This window comes from Paramacrobiotus metropolitanus, unplaced genomic scaffold (assembly GCF_019649055.1).
Source record: "Paramacrobiotus metropolitanus isolate TYO unplaced genomic scaffold, Prichtersi_v1.0 Parri_scaffold0000003, whole genome shotgun sequence".
Taxonomy (NCBI): Eukaryota; Metazoa; Tardigrada; class Eutardigrada; order Parachela; family Macrobiotidae; genus Paramacrobiotus; species Paramacrobiotus metropolitanus.
In genome coordinates this window covers 2,036,631-2,052,381 of record NW_026570223.1, presented here as the reverse complement: position 1 = coordinate 2,052,381, position 15,751 = coordinate 2,036,631, and the positions used below count along the sequence as shown (strand labels likewise).

At 41.8% G+C, this 15,751-nt stretch overlaps 5 protein-coding genes across 5 annotated transcripts; 3 read left to right on the top strand and 2 right to left on the bottom strand.

Moving 5' to 3' along the window:
- Window positions 1-431: 431 nt before the first annotated feature.
- Window positions 432-3,917, bottom strand: LOC129598000 (plasma alpha-L-fucosidase-like). The gene is made up of 9 exons (XM_055495725.1): window positions 3,455-3,917; window positions 3,315-3,390; window positions 3,089-3,250; window positions 2,470-2,707; window positions 2,258-2,388; window positions 1,907-2,004; window positions 1,557-1,689; window positions 1,306-1,476; window positions 432-1,028 (listed from the first exon to the last, which is right to left on the bottom strand). The coding sequence occupies exons 1-9, from the start codon at window positions 3,624-3,626 to the stop codon at window positions 668-670; spliced, it is 1,542 nt and encodes a 513-aa protein (XP_055351700.1). The 5' UTR covers window positions 3,627-3,917; the 3' UTR covers window positions 432-667.
- LOC129598018 (phosphatidylinositol-glycan biosynthesis class F protein-like) lies at window positions 3,837-5,798 on the top strand. Its single transcript, XM_055495764.1, has 4 exons — window positions 3,837-3,995; window positions 4,126-4,561; window positions 4,652-4,877; window positions 5,245-5,798. The coding sequence occupies exons 2-4, from the start codon at window positions 4,230-4,232 to the stop codon at window positions 5,386-5,388; spliced, it is 702 nt and encodes a 233-aa protein (XP_055351739.1). The 5' UTR covers window positions 3,837-3,995; window positions 4,126-4,229; the 3' UTR covers window positions 5,389-5,798.
- A 641-nt stretch (window positions 5,799-6,439) lies between these two features.
- LOC129598004 (cytochrome P450 2J2-like) lies at window positions 6,440-9,816 on the top strand. The gene is made up of 6 exons (XM_055495738.1): window positions 6,440-7,022; window positions 7,507-8,022; window positions 8,717-8,790; window positions 8,877-9,102; window positions 9,313-9,456; window positions 9,534-9,816. The coding sequence occupies exons 1-6, from the start codon at window positions 6,656-6,658 to the stop codon at window positions 9,707-9,709; spliced, it is 1,503 nt and encodes a 500-aa protein (XP_055351713.1). The 5' UTR covers window positions 6,440-6,655; the 3' UTR covers window positions 9,710-9,816.
- Window positions 9,817-10,287: 471 nt separating this feature from the next.
- On the bottom strand, window positions 10,288-13,862 carry LOC129598012 (NAD-dependent protein deacetylase sirtuin-7-like). The gene is made up of 5 exons (XM_055495751.1): window positions 13,436-13,862; window positions 12,987-13,163; window positions 11,897-12,114; window positions 11,265-11,604; window positions 10,288-10,813 (listed from the first exon to the last, which is right to left on the bottom strand). The coding sequence occupies exons 1-5, from the start codon at window positions 13,529-13,531 to the stop codon at window positions 10,487-10,489; spliced, it is 1,158 nt and encodes a 385-aa protein (XP_055351726.1). The 5' UTR covers window positions 13,532-13,862; the 3' UTR covers window positions 10,288-10,486.
- On the top strand, window positions 12,744-15,239 carry LOC129598027 (uncharacterized protein YfhR-like). Its single transcript, XM_055495773.1, has 3 exons — window positions 12,744-13,273; window positions 14,026-14,681; window positions 14,819-15,239. Exons 2-3 carry the CDS (start codon window positions 14,243-14,245, stop codon window positions 15,028-15,030), a joined length of 651 nt encoding a protein of 216 aa, XP_055351748.1. The 5' UTR covers window positions 12,744-13,273; window positions 14,026-14,242; the 3' UTR covers window positions 15,031-15,239.
- Window positions 15,240-15,751: the final 512 nt, after the last annotated feature.

Here is a 15,751-nt window from a genome sequence, read left to right as displayed (position 1 = left end):
GAAGAACGTAGCAAAAATCGTAGAGTGATGGCTGTAATTTGAATTGAATTTGATAGGAACATAAGCTGATGGTGAAGCGATTGTGACATAAACCGTGCAACTCATAAAAATGTTTATAAGACTTTTTTTATTTGAATTTTACCATTTATGTTTGTAATTCTTTACATAATTATCCTACTAAATAAAAAAGTTTATTGACAAATTATTTGCTATACGAGTTTTCACGTAATGTTACGTAAGTTAACTAACTTCAAAAGTTCACAAAAAATGAAGCATCAACACGAAAGCGTACGAAGTTGGGGTTTTGGGCTGAATCCAGGCAATCTGCTAGTACAGTACAACTGGGTTATCAAATTTTTAACGCTGCAAAACTTTTTTATTTAGGTTATAATATGCGATCAAAACAATACGTAAAACACACCGGAAAAACGTCACAACTATAAATTTACGAGTACACTGTCAACAACTGATAAAACCATAATTCTTCCTTGTTAAACATATTAAAGAGTGAAAAGAAGTCAAAAATGGCTTTTGTAGATGTAAAAGGATAAAATGGAATGACTGAATCATAACAAAGTATCCACATCCGCGTAACAGAGCAGTCAATAAAAAAAGAGGAAACCAAACAATAACAAGAATCTCTCTCACCACGATCACAGCTTCTTGCTCACACCATCGCCGCCACCACTTTTCGCCAGGGTCGTTCCACATTTCCCTTAGTCGGCAACGGCGGTCGTTCCCCCTCCAGGGGTCGTTGATAGTTACTGACATCCGCGTTCTTCAGGTGCTTCATCCGCAACGTGAAACCCCACACCGCCACCGTCGGCAAATCCTGCTTCCGAGGAATACTGACCATAAGGTCACCTGTGCTCAGTACTTCCCAGTCCACGTCGTCGTTATAGCCCAGAATGGTGATTTTTGATTCTTCGGTAGCTTGGGCTGCGCCCAGGACGATGAAGTCCTTGGCCAAATCGGTCAGCACGATCGCGTAGACGGTGGTGGAGCCGTTCTCTTTCTTGCAAGTATACCTACACAACATAGTGAATATCAGGTGTCCTGCAACACATAATTCCAAAAGCGAATGAACTTTTAATTTCCGGCGTTTAACTTAATCTGAAAAATTCTTCTTTACATCAGAACGAGTCGCAGACCCTCAGTATTCAAAAATTACTCGCCGATCTGGCAGTTCCAGTGACAAACAAATTTTCGCCAGTATACGTATTCCCACTGTTTCAGCGAAGCACCGAACGGACACTTTTAGTTTTCAGTACGCACAAATAACACAAACCGTTCCCGAAAACATACCAGACGTTGGGTGTAATTGTGTCATTCTGCGATGTCCAAGCCATGCTACTGTAAATCGCTTCGCCATTGACGCTCAGCCAACTGCCCATCTGGAGCAGACGCTCCTGGAATACAGGAACAATAATCCCGTCGGAAGTTGGCCCGATATTCATCAGTAAATTGCCACCATAACTACCAAAAGGAAGAGATACAATGAAGAAAGGTAACGCGACAGCCCCATTAATCGACACAGAAAAATACTATTTTGTTACCTAACAGAACTGACTAAAGTAGCAATCAGTGTTTCGATTTTCAGAATATCCGTAATAGCCATATTGCGGCGATAACCCCAACTCGATCCGTCAATGGTCATGCAGTTTTCCCATTTCCGAGTTAAAAGGTGGGCTAAAAAGACAAAACATTAACAGTCATCGATTCATGATGCTCTGCACTACGGATAATCCACTACGTACTATAGTAGTAGATAACAGTATCATTCGCATCAAAATGAGTCCAATGAATAAAATGTCCGCCTCCACACTACGATTTTACCACTATTGTATGATTGAAGAACGTCACACCGAAATGCTCAGCAATTTTTTACTCGGCTGTGCCAACTTACTGGGAGTATAACGATCATCGCACGTCAGAAATCCTCCGTGTTTACACATGGCATCATCTCCCCAACGGTCATTTGTAACGACCGTGTCCTTTACTGGTCTGCAATGTGTAAAACATTTGCACCAAACGAAATACTGCCAGAGAGGAAATATAAAAGAAAGACCAATCCGTGTTCGTTCTAACAGGACTCCCGAGCCAAATGAAAATTTCAACAGTAAGTACTAGGTAGAATACAGAGACTTAAACAGAAAATTTAAATAACTGGTGTGCAGTTATTATAAATATGCAGCGTAACTGCTAAAAATTTTAAACCCACGAGGACCATCAATAACTGATTATTCAAAAATCTTACGATTCATTGTAAAGCCAGGCGATGAATTCCTTACTGCCCCACCAGTCCGAGGATCCCGGACAGCCGTCGGACCAGATCACTTCCGGTTTGTAGCGGTTGACAATTTCATACAGCTCCGGCAGTGTTTTACTCTGCAACCCGAGACACCATTAACCAATTTGCAACTCCAGTAATGACAGGTATTCACTATTCAGCTATAAATAATTTCCTACTGTAACAAACTGCTTGGTAGTAAAATTGTTAGCCACGTCCTGTTTGTAGACCGGGTTAAACCATTCGAACATGGAGTGATAGAGGCCGAAATGTAGTTTCGTATTCTTCCGCACAGCATCCGCCAACTCGCCCACCAGATCCCGACGCGGTCCAACGTCCATGGCGTTCCAGTTCCAGGATACACTTGACGGCCACATTGTGAATCCTTCGTGGTGTTTGGAAGTAAGAACGACATACCTAGCGAAAGTGAATGGTAACTCCCAACAGACGTCTCACAATGGCTAATGGAGAGTTGTAAGCTTTTTACGCTGGCGAGTGCAACAATTACGTTTCACTCTATAAGAAAGTGGTTGCAATATTTTTCACATTTTGAACAACATGAATATTACATTCCGCATCGACTGTATCTTACTGTGCAATCGATAATAGCTTCTCACTGCGTATACTGGAAAGTATGTGCAGCAAAATTTTGAAGCACAAGCAAAAAAACTTTCCAAATGAAGATATTCGCGTTCAGCACAGTTTAACGGTACACTCGTAGTTCAATTTACGGGCAATTTCACAATGTAACGAGTACTGCGAGCCAAAGCAGCAAGAAGCCATCATTCTCCGACTTACTGCGCTCCCGATGCTTCAAACAGTTTAGCCCACGCTTTCGGATCATAAAACGCAGCATGAAATTGTGGCGCAAAATCAGCATAAGTAAATCCCGGTCCATAATTATTTTTAACGAAATCTATGAAGTTTTGTCGCTTCTCTCCTTGCCAGTACCACCAAAACCTGCAAGAGGTAAATACTGCGTTAGGATAAACAGTGCCAGACTGGAGGGTTTTCTGGCATTTACCACTCGCTTCCAAACGCCGGTACGCTAAACACTCCCCAATGAATAAATATGCCAAATTTCGCATTATTGTACCAATCTATGGAAAACAACAACAACAGCTACCACAGAGTGCACAGAAAAAATCTGAATGCCAATTTTACCCGGTATCGGACGGGAATCAATGGAATCCCATGTTGGTTCGTATCGCGTGAGCGGGCTGCTTTTGGGAACTTTCTGGATCTCTTCGTCCGCTGCTGCGTGAAAGCCGTTGCAAGAGGAACACACTGCAGCCAATATCAGTCCGCAACTGAAAAGCGATGCACCAGGATGCATTATCAATGCTAATTTGAAGTCTCCACAACAGAAATCTTATCCCAGCTTATACTGGCAGGAAAAATTCAGAAAACATAAAGTTAAAACTCAAATCAGTCTTGTTTCGTCGGATATCGCATATGAAAACATCAACAAACAAACTGCGCCGTGAGTCGGAAATACAGCAGCACACGTGATCCGTTCAGCAGATTTCCAACTAGGTCAATCACGTGGACTCAGAAAAGCAAGTACGCTTTTGAGTCTTTACATACGCGTGCAGCGGAATATTTAGGATTTCGGGTTTTTCGAATGGTTTTGACTTTTATGTGCTGTTTAATGAGTTTTATGACTTTTATCCTCCGGAAGTGGAACGTATTCTTATCATGTCATGTAAATTAGTAAATATGTAACTGATCCTACCTAATAGTAGATTGTGAATTGCGCAATAACTTGTTGTTCGATGGCATGGCGGGAGATAGGTGCCTGATAATTTAAATTTCCGATGACTTAATTTTTGCAGCTTCAACCGCTGTTCTACGCGCTTGCTGCTAGATTTCGGGAAAAATCCACTAGGAATTTGTTATCTCCTTGTTATAATCCCTTACACAACCTGCACGTTGCACAATGAAGCGACGTATTCAGGAACTGTGGGTGGCACAATTCTGTCTACTGAAGCTGATTATCGCCGCTCTCCCGCTCTTCCCGAATTTGTTGGGAAACTACATCAACCTGGTGGAGAGTCCCCTGGATACAACGCGCTACCTGACAGCGCTCATCTTGCTAATCGATGTGGCGCTGCTGCGGTATCTGTTTGCCGAGGAACTGATTGCCCGCAAAGCGCGCAGCTCCTCCATGCGTCTATCGAACTGGAACGCACCCAACGCGGGACTCTTCGCGGTGGCCTCGGTCCCGGCGTTGTTTGTGGGAATTGTGTTATTCGGTGCACCAATATTCGAGTAAGCCATGTAATTTCCTATCTCCACTAGCGCATGTTGCAAACTTGCAAGCGGAAAATGGTTAGCGCATGGCTGTGCTTGTTGTTGCAGTTCGTGGTTGGAAACGCTGCACTTGGCGATGCTGTTGTCAGTGCTGGGTTTCGTTCCTTTTTGCCTGATACACGGTCAGCCCGTGGAGGAGCTGCTCAAATTCCTTCAGGCCATGGAAAGCGATATGAGCGTGGAGAAATTGTGTTTCGTCCCGGGATTGATGGCGGTGGTGGGAGCGTGGTGCGGCTCGGTTGTCATTCCGCTGGATTGGGATCGTCCTTGGCAGGTGCGTAATTCAAAGAACAATTAGCCATCCAAGGAAAGCTTATTTCACTTCCAAATATCAGTTTCCTTGAAATCTTTTCATTGATGCTGTTATTATTATTGCAGTATATTATTTTCCAGTTGGTATACAATAAGTAGTAAATAAATCTGAGTAAAAGCATAAAAGTCGCTACAGAGTTGATGGGATCGGACGGTCCGTTCAAATGAACGGTGTTAAGCGTAGTGTAGGGGTTTCGGTCTTTGAGGAGATGCACTCTCTACCAAGATTGGACACCAAGATGGGAGATGGGAATGACGTAGTCTTGTGCTGCAGTGCTAGTTAATTAATTTTTTTCACTGTATTACTCGACATGCGTCTGTTGTTGCAGAAGTGGCCGATTCCATGTTGTTACGCGGCTTTTGTCGGATACACGCTCGGTCATGTTGGCTGGCTAGCGGCACTGTGGTGGAAATCCTGCACGAAAGCCGCTTATGCTAGGTCTAACTCCAAAACAGATCGTTTTGCTGATTAGAAGAGTTTGTGCTGATTTTTAGTGTGGTATGAATTTGTCCTGAGCCGGTAAAGGTTATTGGAAGGAAATCTCAGATTTATCGAAGACTGTGATGCACAAAGGCCATCGATCGATCCATTACCGGAAAGATCCATTTGGTTAGCTGTGTGCGTTATGCGTATTTGACGTTGTACTTGCCTGCATTGTTTAGGTCCAGTGACTTTGGTGTGTGAAAATTCGGCAAATTCGTAACTTTTACGGAATATGGAATATCATTGTTGTACTACCGGTTTCGCGAAATGTCGAACATGCTTCGCAGATTTTATTTTGTGATCTTTTGTACTCGCTTACTCCTGTATGTTCTCAATGCTCGGTACGAACGCTGTCGGAGATTGTAAATAAGTCAGTAAATTTATTATGTTGGATAAAAACTACGGAGCGTTTACACTACAGTAATTCCGCTTTAGCTGGTATAATTTGTATTGAAGCCGATCTCTCCTTTTTGTATGCTTTTGACACTTGAAATAACATAATTTGATTTTTCAGGAAAGCTACGGTAGATTAATGGCAATGACGATCTTAATCCGGATTTTGTAGTTGGCCTTGTCACTCTTAAGAAATTAAGTTACTGTCATTGACTTGTGAGTTAAATTGGAATAATAAATGTTTTTGCAACTTTTAGTCTAGAGAAACTAAATTGCTATCCTTTCGTCAAACTGAAATAATGTTTCTTGCAACTTTTAGCCTGGAGCATATTACCTATGTACAATAGGTCTTTTTGTTTTTGCGCTTTTGTGTGCTTTGTTGAATAATTACGGATTTTCTTCTTTAGCCGACATCATATCATGGGGATACTGTTTTCAGTTACGGTTTATTTATGTACAGTACAGTACTCTGTACTTACCTGTATACCGCGGGACCGGTATGTGCTCGTAATAATTATTCAGTTGCAGGCGTCTAAAAAAGTTTCGACTGCGTACTGGGAACATACAACACATCATTCTGATTAACAGTGTATGGAAGGCTGTACACGTCCATGTGATTAAACACCTAAAGGCAACTGAACTGATAACATGAATTGTGTTCAGTCCTAAAAGTAAAGAAATCTACCGATCGATATGGAAATATGCTCTACATTCCACAGGCTGATATGCTTATGATTGGGCGCTCTGACATCGCGCCATAAGAACTGTGTTTTGATTTTGCATAAATTATGCGGTCATCACGGGATTCTTGCGCACCTTAAATAATTTTTATTGTACGTATTAGCACTGCAGCATTTTTTATCATGGAAGAAGCACACCCCATACCCGGTTGGACGGTTTCCGATGCAGCCAAGACCGGGCTTTTTCTCCTCGTTCTCGGGCTGTTTATCCGCCGCTTTTTTCTACGGAGACCACGCCTTCCTCCCGGCCCCTTTGCCTTTCCGATCTTCGGGGCGCTGCCGTTAGTGGATGCCCGGAATCCCCTGGAAACCTTCCGCCAGTGGGCTAAACAGTACGGCAAGATGTACTTCATCAAAATGGGCGCCAACAACGTCATTATGCTGAACGATGCCGAACTGGTTCGGGAAGCGTTCTCCGGTGATGTGTGCAATTATCGGCCGCAGCATATTGGTGTGCGGAAGAGAAAGAAGGAATCTGGGGGCGGATGCGGTACGTTTGAGTGTAGCATAAACTATCGTCTACGTAGAAGTACTTGTTTGTGCAAGCGATGTGAGATTAATTCCACTGAATCTCGTTTGCCGGCGGTTAAGTAACTTTGTTATATGCTTGTAATCGTAGAACAGCGGCTTTGAACACCTCTGGGCAAGTGCGTTTAAAAAATAAATGGGCAAAGTACGTATATACTGATGTTAGCATCTTTAAAACGATCTTTTTATCCTGGTTTTGATTGGTTTAAGATTGTACCCTTTATTTTGCAATTGCAACTCAGTGTTTTACAGCTTTCACCATACTTCTATTGCTTATCATAAGTTCATACTTAGCATAGAGAATGTACAATTGTACATACATAGCATAAACTTTCCGTCAGTGGTTTTTTTCCATTCCAATGCGCATATGTATGAAAATGTGCCAGGAGATTTCTTTTAAATGCTTGGATGCCGTTTTCGGTAACGAAAATAGATTATCGTTTCAGGAATTATTTTTGCCGACGGTTTGCTATGGAAAGAACACCGGCGTTTCCTTCTGCGAACTTTCCGTGATTTGGGTGTTGGACGGCGGAGTATTGAGGATAAAATCAAGCAGGAAGCTGATTACTTGCTGACCATAGTCCGTGACGGACAAGGTCAACCCATGGACACCACCCTGCCGGCGAAAACGGTGGTGGGCAACGTCATCACCAGCATCGTCAGCAGTGACCGTTACTTGATCGATGATCCCAATAAGGAATTTGCCGAACTGGTGGAGAAAGCTGATCGGATGTTTAAGATCTCCTTTGAAAGTGTCATGATTGAGAGCTACGAGTGGTTGTGGTGGATTCCGCCGTTTACTAAGGAATACAAGATTCTCACCGGGTGTTTTGAGTATATTCGGGATTATTTCGTTAAGAAAGTCCAGAAACATCGGAAGGAATGGCGTGAAGGAGAGGAACGCGATCTGATGGACACGTATATGACATCGATGAAGAATAAGGAACATGCGACGTTTTCCGGTGAGTTACGTGGTAGCATGCTTATTTCGCTTCAGATAAAATTTGATTTTTTTTAATACATTGTACTTGTTAATGCATTGCTGTAATGTTAATGTATTTACTCAAATTGCCGATAGTTAACTATGGAAGGTATTGTTTTTGTAGCATGTTCCGAAAAATATTTAACAGTGTGTATTAATATAATAGTGCTTCCGGTGAACTATTTTACTGTAAGGTTCTGTAATTTGTTGTGATTGGAGTTTGTTAATGTATTGTAATGTATTGACTGTAAATGGCCCGATAAAATGGGTACTTCAAGTATATAGTATTATGATCGTGTTCTGATTTTTTGACGTCCATTTTCTGAGGTACAGTAATTCATTAAAAATACCAGCGGTTCATACAAGTAGAGAATTTATCACGGACGGTATGTCAACAAAGCGTGACTTTTGTAATCATAACCACTTTTCCAGGCCGGCTTCAGTGTTTGCCATTGTACTACAAAACCATACAAGAACGGCTGTTGCTTAGTTTTATGTGGCGCGGCATTTATTTTTAAAACATTTCCATAATGAAAACGGTGAAATTGTGAATAGCGACATACATACTGCAGAGTACAGAGGTGGAATACTAGAATGTAAGTATATACGTAGTGTAGCAGACCAGCAGACGTCCTGACGTATTAATTTAAAACCAAAATTTGTTGCTTTTTTAGAGAAACAATTAGGATATTTGGGCGATGACTTAATGTTGGCTGGGCATGAAACTACAGCGACGACGCTGCGATGGGTAATAATGCTTGGGAAAATGTTTTATCACCCGGCAAATATAAATATGTCCGGTGACAACGAAAATGCACTCGTTTGAATCCTTAGGGCCTTCTATACATGTGCCTGTATCCGGATATTCAGAAGAAGGTACAAGTAGAGCTGGACGGGATCATGGCGCCCGGAAGTACTATTGTTCCTTCCGATCAATTGAACATGCCGTACACCGAGGCGGTACTAACCGAACTCAGTCGTATCGGGAGCATTGTACCGTTTGGTGTGATGCACATGGCCGAGAAGGACACCACCCTGGCAGGATACGACATTCCTCAAGGTCACCCGAATTGTGATGTATTGTACCTGTATTATGCGTTGTCCGTCATTTGTCCCGTACTATTTGGGCGAAACGCATTAAATGGCAGAGGTCACTATATTTAAAGCAAACAAGGTGCCGTCCTTGAAAACAGGATTTAGGTACCTTTAAGGTGCGGTTTTGTGGTGTTTAGTCACTGTGTACGAGCTTAATAATTTTGTTATTCATCAGGTACATGGATTATGCCAAATCTGCATTACATACATCACGATGACACTTTATGGGAAAATCCAAACGAATTCATACCAGAAAGATTTCTTACGTCAGATGGAAAAACCTTGAAGTGCCCTGACTATTTGATACCGTTTTCCGTTGGTAAGAGAAAAGTATAAAAAATATTCTATATAGTATAAAAAATTGCTAATTAATCGTTTCACTGGTGTGTTTTGCAGGAAAACGGCGCTGTCCGGGAGAAGGACTGGCGCGAACGGAAATTGTTTCCCTCTTTACCGGCGTTCTGCGTAATTTTGATTTGCGGGTTGAACATCCGGAGAGGATATCGAGAATTCCCATCATGGGCCACACCTTGGAGCCTCAACATCACCATATAATCGCCACACCACGATGAACGTTCGCAATGGAAACTGGATGGAGGTTTTCGAATTATTTTCTTTGCAAGAAATGTCGTGATTTCAGGAAGATGTGATTCTTTAATAAATCAGCATTTCGCTGTGTTATCGATAATCACCGCACAAGCTTTTGGCTAGAGTACGTACTAGAGGGATGTAGTTTAAGTCGGCATCTGTGTGATTACTGCTCTGCTTATAACTTTTGTTGGGTTCTAGCTTTCCGGGATCTATCGCACCTGTTTTTCTTCGATTCACAGGTTTCCAGTAACAAAAGATATAAATATGTGATACTGAAAGTTTCAAGCACTTGTATCTGTTAGGCGCACCCTCAATAAAACCATATCTAAATTTTATTTCGAGAATACTTTTTATGGTTACCATGCATGATCATTATTTTAAGTAAATTTGCAACTTTTAAGTAAAGATCAAAGGTGCAACGTTATACTGTATGCAAAGTATAGTGTATGGAAAACTGCAAATGAGCTAGGAATAAGTTTAACTGATTGAGAAATCTAGTAACAGCCGCATTTGTCCAAAAACGTTACTGACTTGGTCAACTATCCAAAGGTAGTTTAAGTATCAGCGCTTTTATTCCCGTTAGAAATCCCGTAGCAATCAGACGTCGTCAGACAGACGCAATCACTACATCAGTACTACGTAGTACTATTACACCACAACATCTACCAAAGAAAACATCGTCGCAAACGCGACAGATCGCCTCTGTGCTATCGAACACAAAGCCTTCAGGGATAATATTAACCTGAAATCCCGGATGGTCACAGTTTCCTCTTAGACTTCTTTTTTCGTGCGTCCTCTTTGTTTTTCAAAGCCGATAAACCTCGATTGAGCCATCCATGTCCACATGAAGCCCCGCTGTCGGCGCTTTCTTGGTCCCGCAAGGGAACGGCCATTTTGTACAAAGGGTCGTCCGATTTGTCATATGCATTGACGGACAAAGATAAATGCTGCATCACTTCCGACATAACACTATCACAGCGCCCGTTAATCTTGAGCTCGCTTTCGTCATCTTTCGGAGTCCACTGGAGATTGACAATGTACAATTTACTGGTAGTGTTCCAGAGGGACGGATAATCTTTCAGAACCTAATGAGTAATGACATGACAAAATATTACGAACATAAAAAAATGTTTTTTTTCATTAAATACATCTTCGTGACTCGTTTCTGCACCGCCAGCTGTCCAAAGGTTGTCTTTAGCGATTTGTTTTAGCACATTTGCAACCTTTACTCAACGATACTTCTTCCTTCAAATTTTATCTTTAGTATATAGACTATATTCGTTCGTAAACGTATCTGCAATTGACACCAAAGCCTGCGGTTCGACCATTCACCAATTCTGGTAAGTGGTACAAAATTTCAATACACCGAAAGAATGAAAACTGATACTGATACATATTCGACCATGCAGAAATAAGACAAAATGACGAATTGTATGAAATCTTATTTTTTCGTAATCTTTTCGTAATATAAAAGTTAAGTGGCATTAAAATTGAAACGCTACCATAAACCGATCAGATCACTATCGAAGTTCGTACCTTCAAGCTTGTCCCAAGGCAGACGACAACATCAGCCACAGCCGCGTGATGGGTGGCATCAGCCCACCGCATGGGTGTCTCCGTTCGGGATTTCTCTCCAAACAATACAATTGTATCATGCAAAGGACTCTGACAATAGTGGCAAGACCGGCCGGTGCGGTGACGCCGCCAACGCGTCTTGTGCGTCAAATCAAAGGTGCGGAAGTATTCCCGATCGGGATCACATTCATGGCAGACTTCCAAGTACATATTCCCGTGGATTTCCGAGAGCATGCCACGTGGAAAACCACTGCGCACGTGCAGACCATCACAGTTTTGGGAAACGATGAATTTAATCAATCTGGAACAAGAAAATCACAAGTGTTGCACATCTCCGAAAAAACCGAAAACACGTTGCCAACCGAAAAAAACCTACCGCCCACAATGCTTCTGGTTATTTATCAAAAACGTCATAACTGATTTAAGCGAAATTATCCAGGATTACAAATTAATGCAAAAAAAACTGATAATAAACAAGATATATATTGAGGAAACATTGTGAACAAATAAAACACTGTTAATGTTCCTGGAGCAAATAAATTTCCTAAAAATATATTATGAAATAATAAAACAATAAAGTTTCCTTTACTTACCCCACTTCCGCCAGCTTGACCAAAGCCATGTGGGTGTACGTAGGCTCCGCGTTCGTTATATCAAAAGGATTATCTGGATCTTCACACGGCTGACCATTTTGCTGGCGTGTCCATAAACCGTTTGGCCCACGATAGTCGGGAATGTCAGCCGCCGTGCTAATGCCAGCGCCGGTGTACACAATGGCATGACGAGATTTGCTTATTGCATCCGCCAGAATCTATAAAACCTATTCCTATCAAATGGGTGTAAAAAAAATTATATTTTAGTCCTAACAAAGCCGTTACAGTGAAACCTGGTTACTAAATACACCTTCGGTTAAAGCAAAACCGTATGTATTATCCAGGTGTATGTATTACACAGAGCTATATTACAGTCTATGGGACACGCCGGTTAAACTTTCCGCGTATGTAATTTCCAGGTGTATGTATTTACCGGTGTATGTAATAGACAGGTTTCACTGTATTAAAGTAAAATGTGACTTCGAACTACTTTTGGGCATCAGGCAACTGTAACAGATCTCTGTGTAACAGATCTCTGTGTAACAGATTGATTATGATTTTTGCATCTGGCGAAAGCCAGTTCACAACATACAAAGTCCACCGCTGGCTGACGCTACGCAAAAAGAAACCTTAAAATTTATAAAATTGAACCAATTTCGATATCTCTTAATTCGAAACCCAACATTTCGGATTACACATTTCGACATTTCTAATTACGTACCGTGACACACGGCGCACACGCACATATTGCAGAAATCAGGAAGACTGTAGTGAAGCGGCAGTGTATGTTCATGTTGGTTCAAATTTACATCGAAACACACCAGATTATAAGAAAAACTAATGCAATTTACGATTTTTACGTTATAAGTATTCTTTGTCTAAAATATTCTGTAATAAGCTCTGATGTGAATATCAGACGACCAGTTCACCATCACTCACCGTTCACGCCAACAAAAGGCAAAACAATAAAATTATTATTGCAGCAAAATGCTGACGAGGTGAGTGCGAAATTGTTGCACATCTCTAATAGCGCTGGCTGCGCTGCCTTTCCGATCTGGACGACCTGCGACTTCAATTTCGAAAGACTAACCTTTGCTTTCCCGGCTATTTGTGACGCATCATCAAAAATCTCCAGCTGTCTGCTGTATTCCAGGAGTTTGGCTTGACGTCGCTCCTCAGCTTCTACAATAAGATCGGGATAATCCTCAGCAAATCTCGTGTCTTCTCGCGTCCGCTGATTAAGTGGTTTCTTGACGATCCTTCGCGCCTACAAAAACACAAGCCTTGAGAATTATCATACAAATATACCCCGACTTGGTGCGAATTGGGTCTGCGCTTAAACGGAACAACTCAGTTACAACTGCATGGAAATCACAGGTAGTCTTGTAGTGAGATGCAGAATGCAGCCACAAAAATACTTAAAAGTTAATAGAATTCGCTTATGCTTCTAACTGAAAAATTATCACCAGAACAGCTAAAGTGCTAAACATATTCTCAAGACTTATGGTTAGCACGTAACACTCGCATCAATCGTAATACCATTTTCTGCATTTTCCGAAGAGACTGTCGCTGTAAGATGGCATTCTTCTGCTCAAGTTTCCTGCGCTCGCGCTGAGTCAGCTCAGTGCAATCCATTGCTAGCTCGCACGAAAGGCTGGGAAGCAATGGTTAGTCCTCTGCGTTGCTCTCCAACAAACGAACGCAGGAGATAAAAAAAATTTCAAGATGATTTCATTGGCTAATCGCCTAGTCACTGCACTACGAATATCGGCAGATTCTGAAGCGATTTCTGCGCTGTCCAGATGAGCTCAGATAACAAAGACAAATACTGTCCAAAATCGACCCGTCAGTTAAAAGCAGAATATTTTACACAATACAGTAATTTAGATCATTTAAAAATAAATACTAAATACTGATTACAAAACTAACTACAAGTTCTGATAAAACTTTTCAGTCTTCTCAAGACTCTTCTGTTTTAAACTCTGTCAGCGACTCAGCACTGTGCAACTCAAGTAGCTCGCCACGCTACTGCACTGCGGTCGATGCTTAACAAGCGGGAGCATACCGCTTAAGTTTAATTATGGCATCATACATTTACCATCCGATGCGTTTTGGTTGCGTTTTCTCAGAACCCTGTACCGTGATTGGCTGACAGCCGCTTGCGAACTGCCGTCGCCTGAAAAGTCGTACTAGTATATAAGCCCGTCGACCGAGGTGGCTTCGTGAAGCAGTTGGCGCACCAGTCTGGACTCTGGAGTCATCCATATCCGACTTGCTCCGTATCCGACATCCAAATTCTACATCACGAATTTATTGCGCAGATGTATACATTGCCATAATAACAGGATGTCTCGGCGAGCTGAAATTTCCGCGGGACCCGCTCGGCGGATCACCTTACCGGAAAATTTGAAAATTCCCAACAGCACTGCGCCGACATATCCGGTGGGTGCTGTAGTTATGGTGGCTGGCGCCGGCGGGGGGTTGCATGGCCCCGCAGCAATGTATCCAGATCTAGCGAAACGCCTGACCGCTTATCCCAATATTATTACCGTACAATGTGATTACCGCTTTCCCGGAGATCTGATGCCTTGTATCGAAGATACTATCGAAACACTAGATATTCTTAGACGGGATTATAACTGCGAGAGGGCTGTTATTGTTGGTTGGTCATTTGGCGGCGCTGTTGTTATATCAGCAGCGGCCCGACATTCGATGGTTAATGGTATTGCCACGGTTGCGTCGCAGACGGCGGGAACGGACAGCATCGGGAAACTTGGAGGTCAAGGTATACGGGCCATTCACATACTTTCTTTTTTGTTGTAACAATATGTACTCGTACTGAACTTTTACCACACACCTTTTAAAATTTCTTTACCTTCACATGTGGAGGAATAGAGAGCTAAAATGTAATGTTTTTCATAGGCGTTGCGAGTTTGTTCATCCATGGGACCGGCGATTCCTGCCTGCCAGCCCGCTGTAGTGAACAGTTGTACCGGCTGGCCAGTGATCCAAAAGAACTGGTCTTATATCCAGCTGATAATCATGGAGTCACTAATAATAAAGAGCCAGCAATGGGGAAAATTGAGAAATTTGTCGTTAACTTGTTGACTAAACCCGGAAATGCTAGTACTTGAATTGCTAATATCGGTTTTGACTTGACATAGTCACGACCCACGCAATATGCAGCTTCACAATGGATATCTTTCTCTTAACTCATTTATGGTTAGGTATACATGGTTAGGTATTTACATGCGAACAATGAGAGGCAGAGATTATCTTACTCTCATTGCCCTTTGTTGTGTTTATATAAGTATTATTAAGCGAACATTGTATTTTCAGGTTTGGTTAAATTAAATAAGTAAAAAACATGATCATGGAAAGCGCTTTGCAGCCGTTTTGAAATCGTTTTTGTTAGTTTACATAGTCTAGGTATAATTCCGTACAAATACTTGAAGTATCAGTATGTACTAGTAGTATCTGTAACACTGACCATCCAGACCAGCAAAAGGTCAGTTGAAATTGTGCAAACGATTATATATATAGTACTCTGTAGTTTTACGTTTCTCTTTCTACTCCTACTCATATATATGTCAGTAAGACAACATTTACAAACTTCCTACCCTAATATTGGCCTTTGGGCTAACGCAACGTACAATTGTACTGATCACTCGAGCTGAACATGGTTTGGTTAAAGGTTTGGTCGTTGATGCAGTTGCATCCTTGTGGAAAGATTTGTTCACACGTTCTTGTTCCTGCGTCACAATACAGCCATTCCGTAACACTGCCGCAGCTGTCATGAATATTAATGTGCAAAGTAATGATGTACATAACAATTACAAACGGTGACAGATATAT

What these genes read in the sequence shown, in the direction of transcription:
- LOC129598000 (XM_055495725.1), bottom strand. Translation starts at nt 3,626, where the DNA reads ATGCATCCTGGTGCATCGCTTTTCAGTTGCGGACTGATATTGGCTGCA. An exon ending in GCCTGGCTTTACAATGAATC is followed by an intron (nt 2,005 to 2,257) that starts GTAAGATTTTTG and finishes TACACATTGCAG; the next exon opens with ACCAGTAAAGGACACGGTCG. An exon ending in ACAATTACACCCAACGTCTG is followed by an intron (nt 1,029 to 1,305) that starts GTATGTTTTCGG and finishes TATGTTGTGTAG; the next exon opens with GTATACTTGCAAGAAAGAGA.
- LOC129598018 (XM_055495764.1), top strand. Translation starts at nt 4,230, where the DNA reads ATGAAGCGACGTATTCAGGAACTGTGGGTGGCACAATTCTGTCTACTG. An exon ending in TTCGGTGCACCAATATTCGA is followed by an intron (nt 4,562 to 4,651) that starts GTAAGCCATGTA and finishes TTGTTGTTGCAG; the next exon opens with TTCGTGGTTGGAAACGCTGC. An exon ending in ATTGGGATCGTCCTTGGCAG is followed by an intron (nt 4,878 to 5,244) that starts GTGCGTAATTCA and finishes CTGTTGTTGCAG; the next exon opens with AAGTGGCCGATTCCATGTTG.
- LOC129598004 (XM_055495738.1), top strand. Translation starts at nt 6,656, where the DNA reads ATGGAAGAAGCACACCCCATACCCGGTTGGACGGTTTCCGATGCAGCC. An exon ending in CAGCGACGACGCTGCGATGG is followed by an intron (nt 8,791 to 8,876) that starts GTAATAATGCTT and finishes TTGAATCCTTAG; the next exon opens with GGCCTTCTATACATGTGCCT. An exon ending in AGGATACGACATTCCTCAAG is followed by an intron (nt 9,103 to 9,312) that starts GTCACCCGAATT and finishes GTTATTCATCAG; the next exon opens with GTACATGGATTATGCCAAAT.
- LOC129598012 (XM_055495751.1), bottom strand. Translation starts at nt 13,531, where the DNA reads ATGGATTGCACTGAGCTGACTCAGCGCGAGCGCAGGAAACTTGAGCAG. An exon ending in TTCGGAAAATGCAGAAAATG is followed by an intron (nt 13,164 to 13,435) that starts GTATTACGATTG and finishes GTGTTTTTGTAG; the next exon opens with GCGCGAAGGATCGTCAAGAA. An exon ending in AAATAGCCGGGAAAGCAAAG is followed by an intron (nt 12,115 to 12,986) that starts GTTAGTCTTTCG and finishes TAGGTTTTATAG; the next exon opens with ATTCTGGCGGATGCAATAAG.
- LOC129598027 (XM_055495773.1), top strand. Translation starts at nt 14,243, where the DNA reads ATGTCTCGGCGAGCTGAAATTTCCGCGGGACCCGCTCGGCGGATCACC. An exon ending in CGGGAAACTTGGAGGTCAAG is followed by an intron (nt 14,682 to 14,818) that starts GTATACGGGCCA and finishes TGTTTTTCATAG; the next exon opens with GCGTTGCGAGTTTGTTCATC.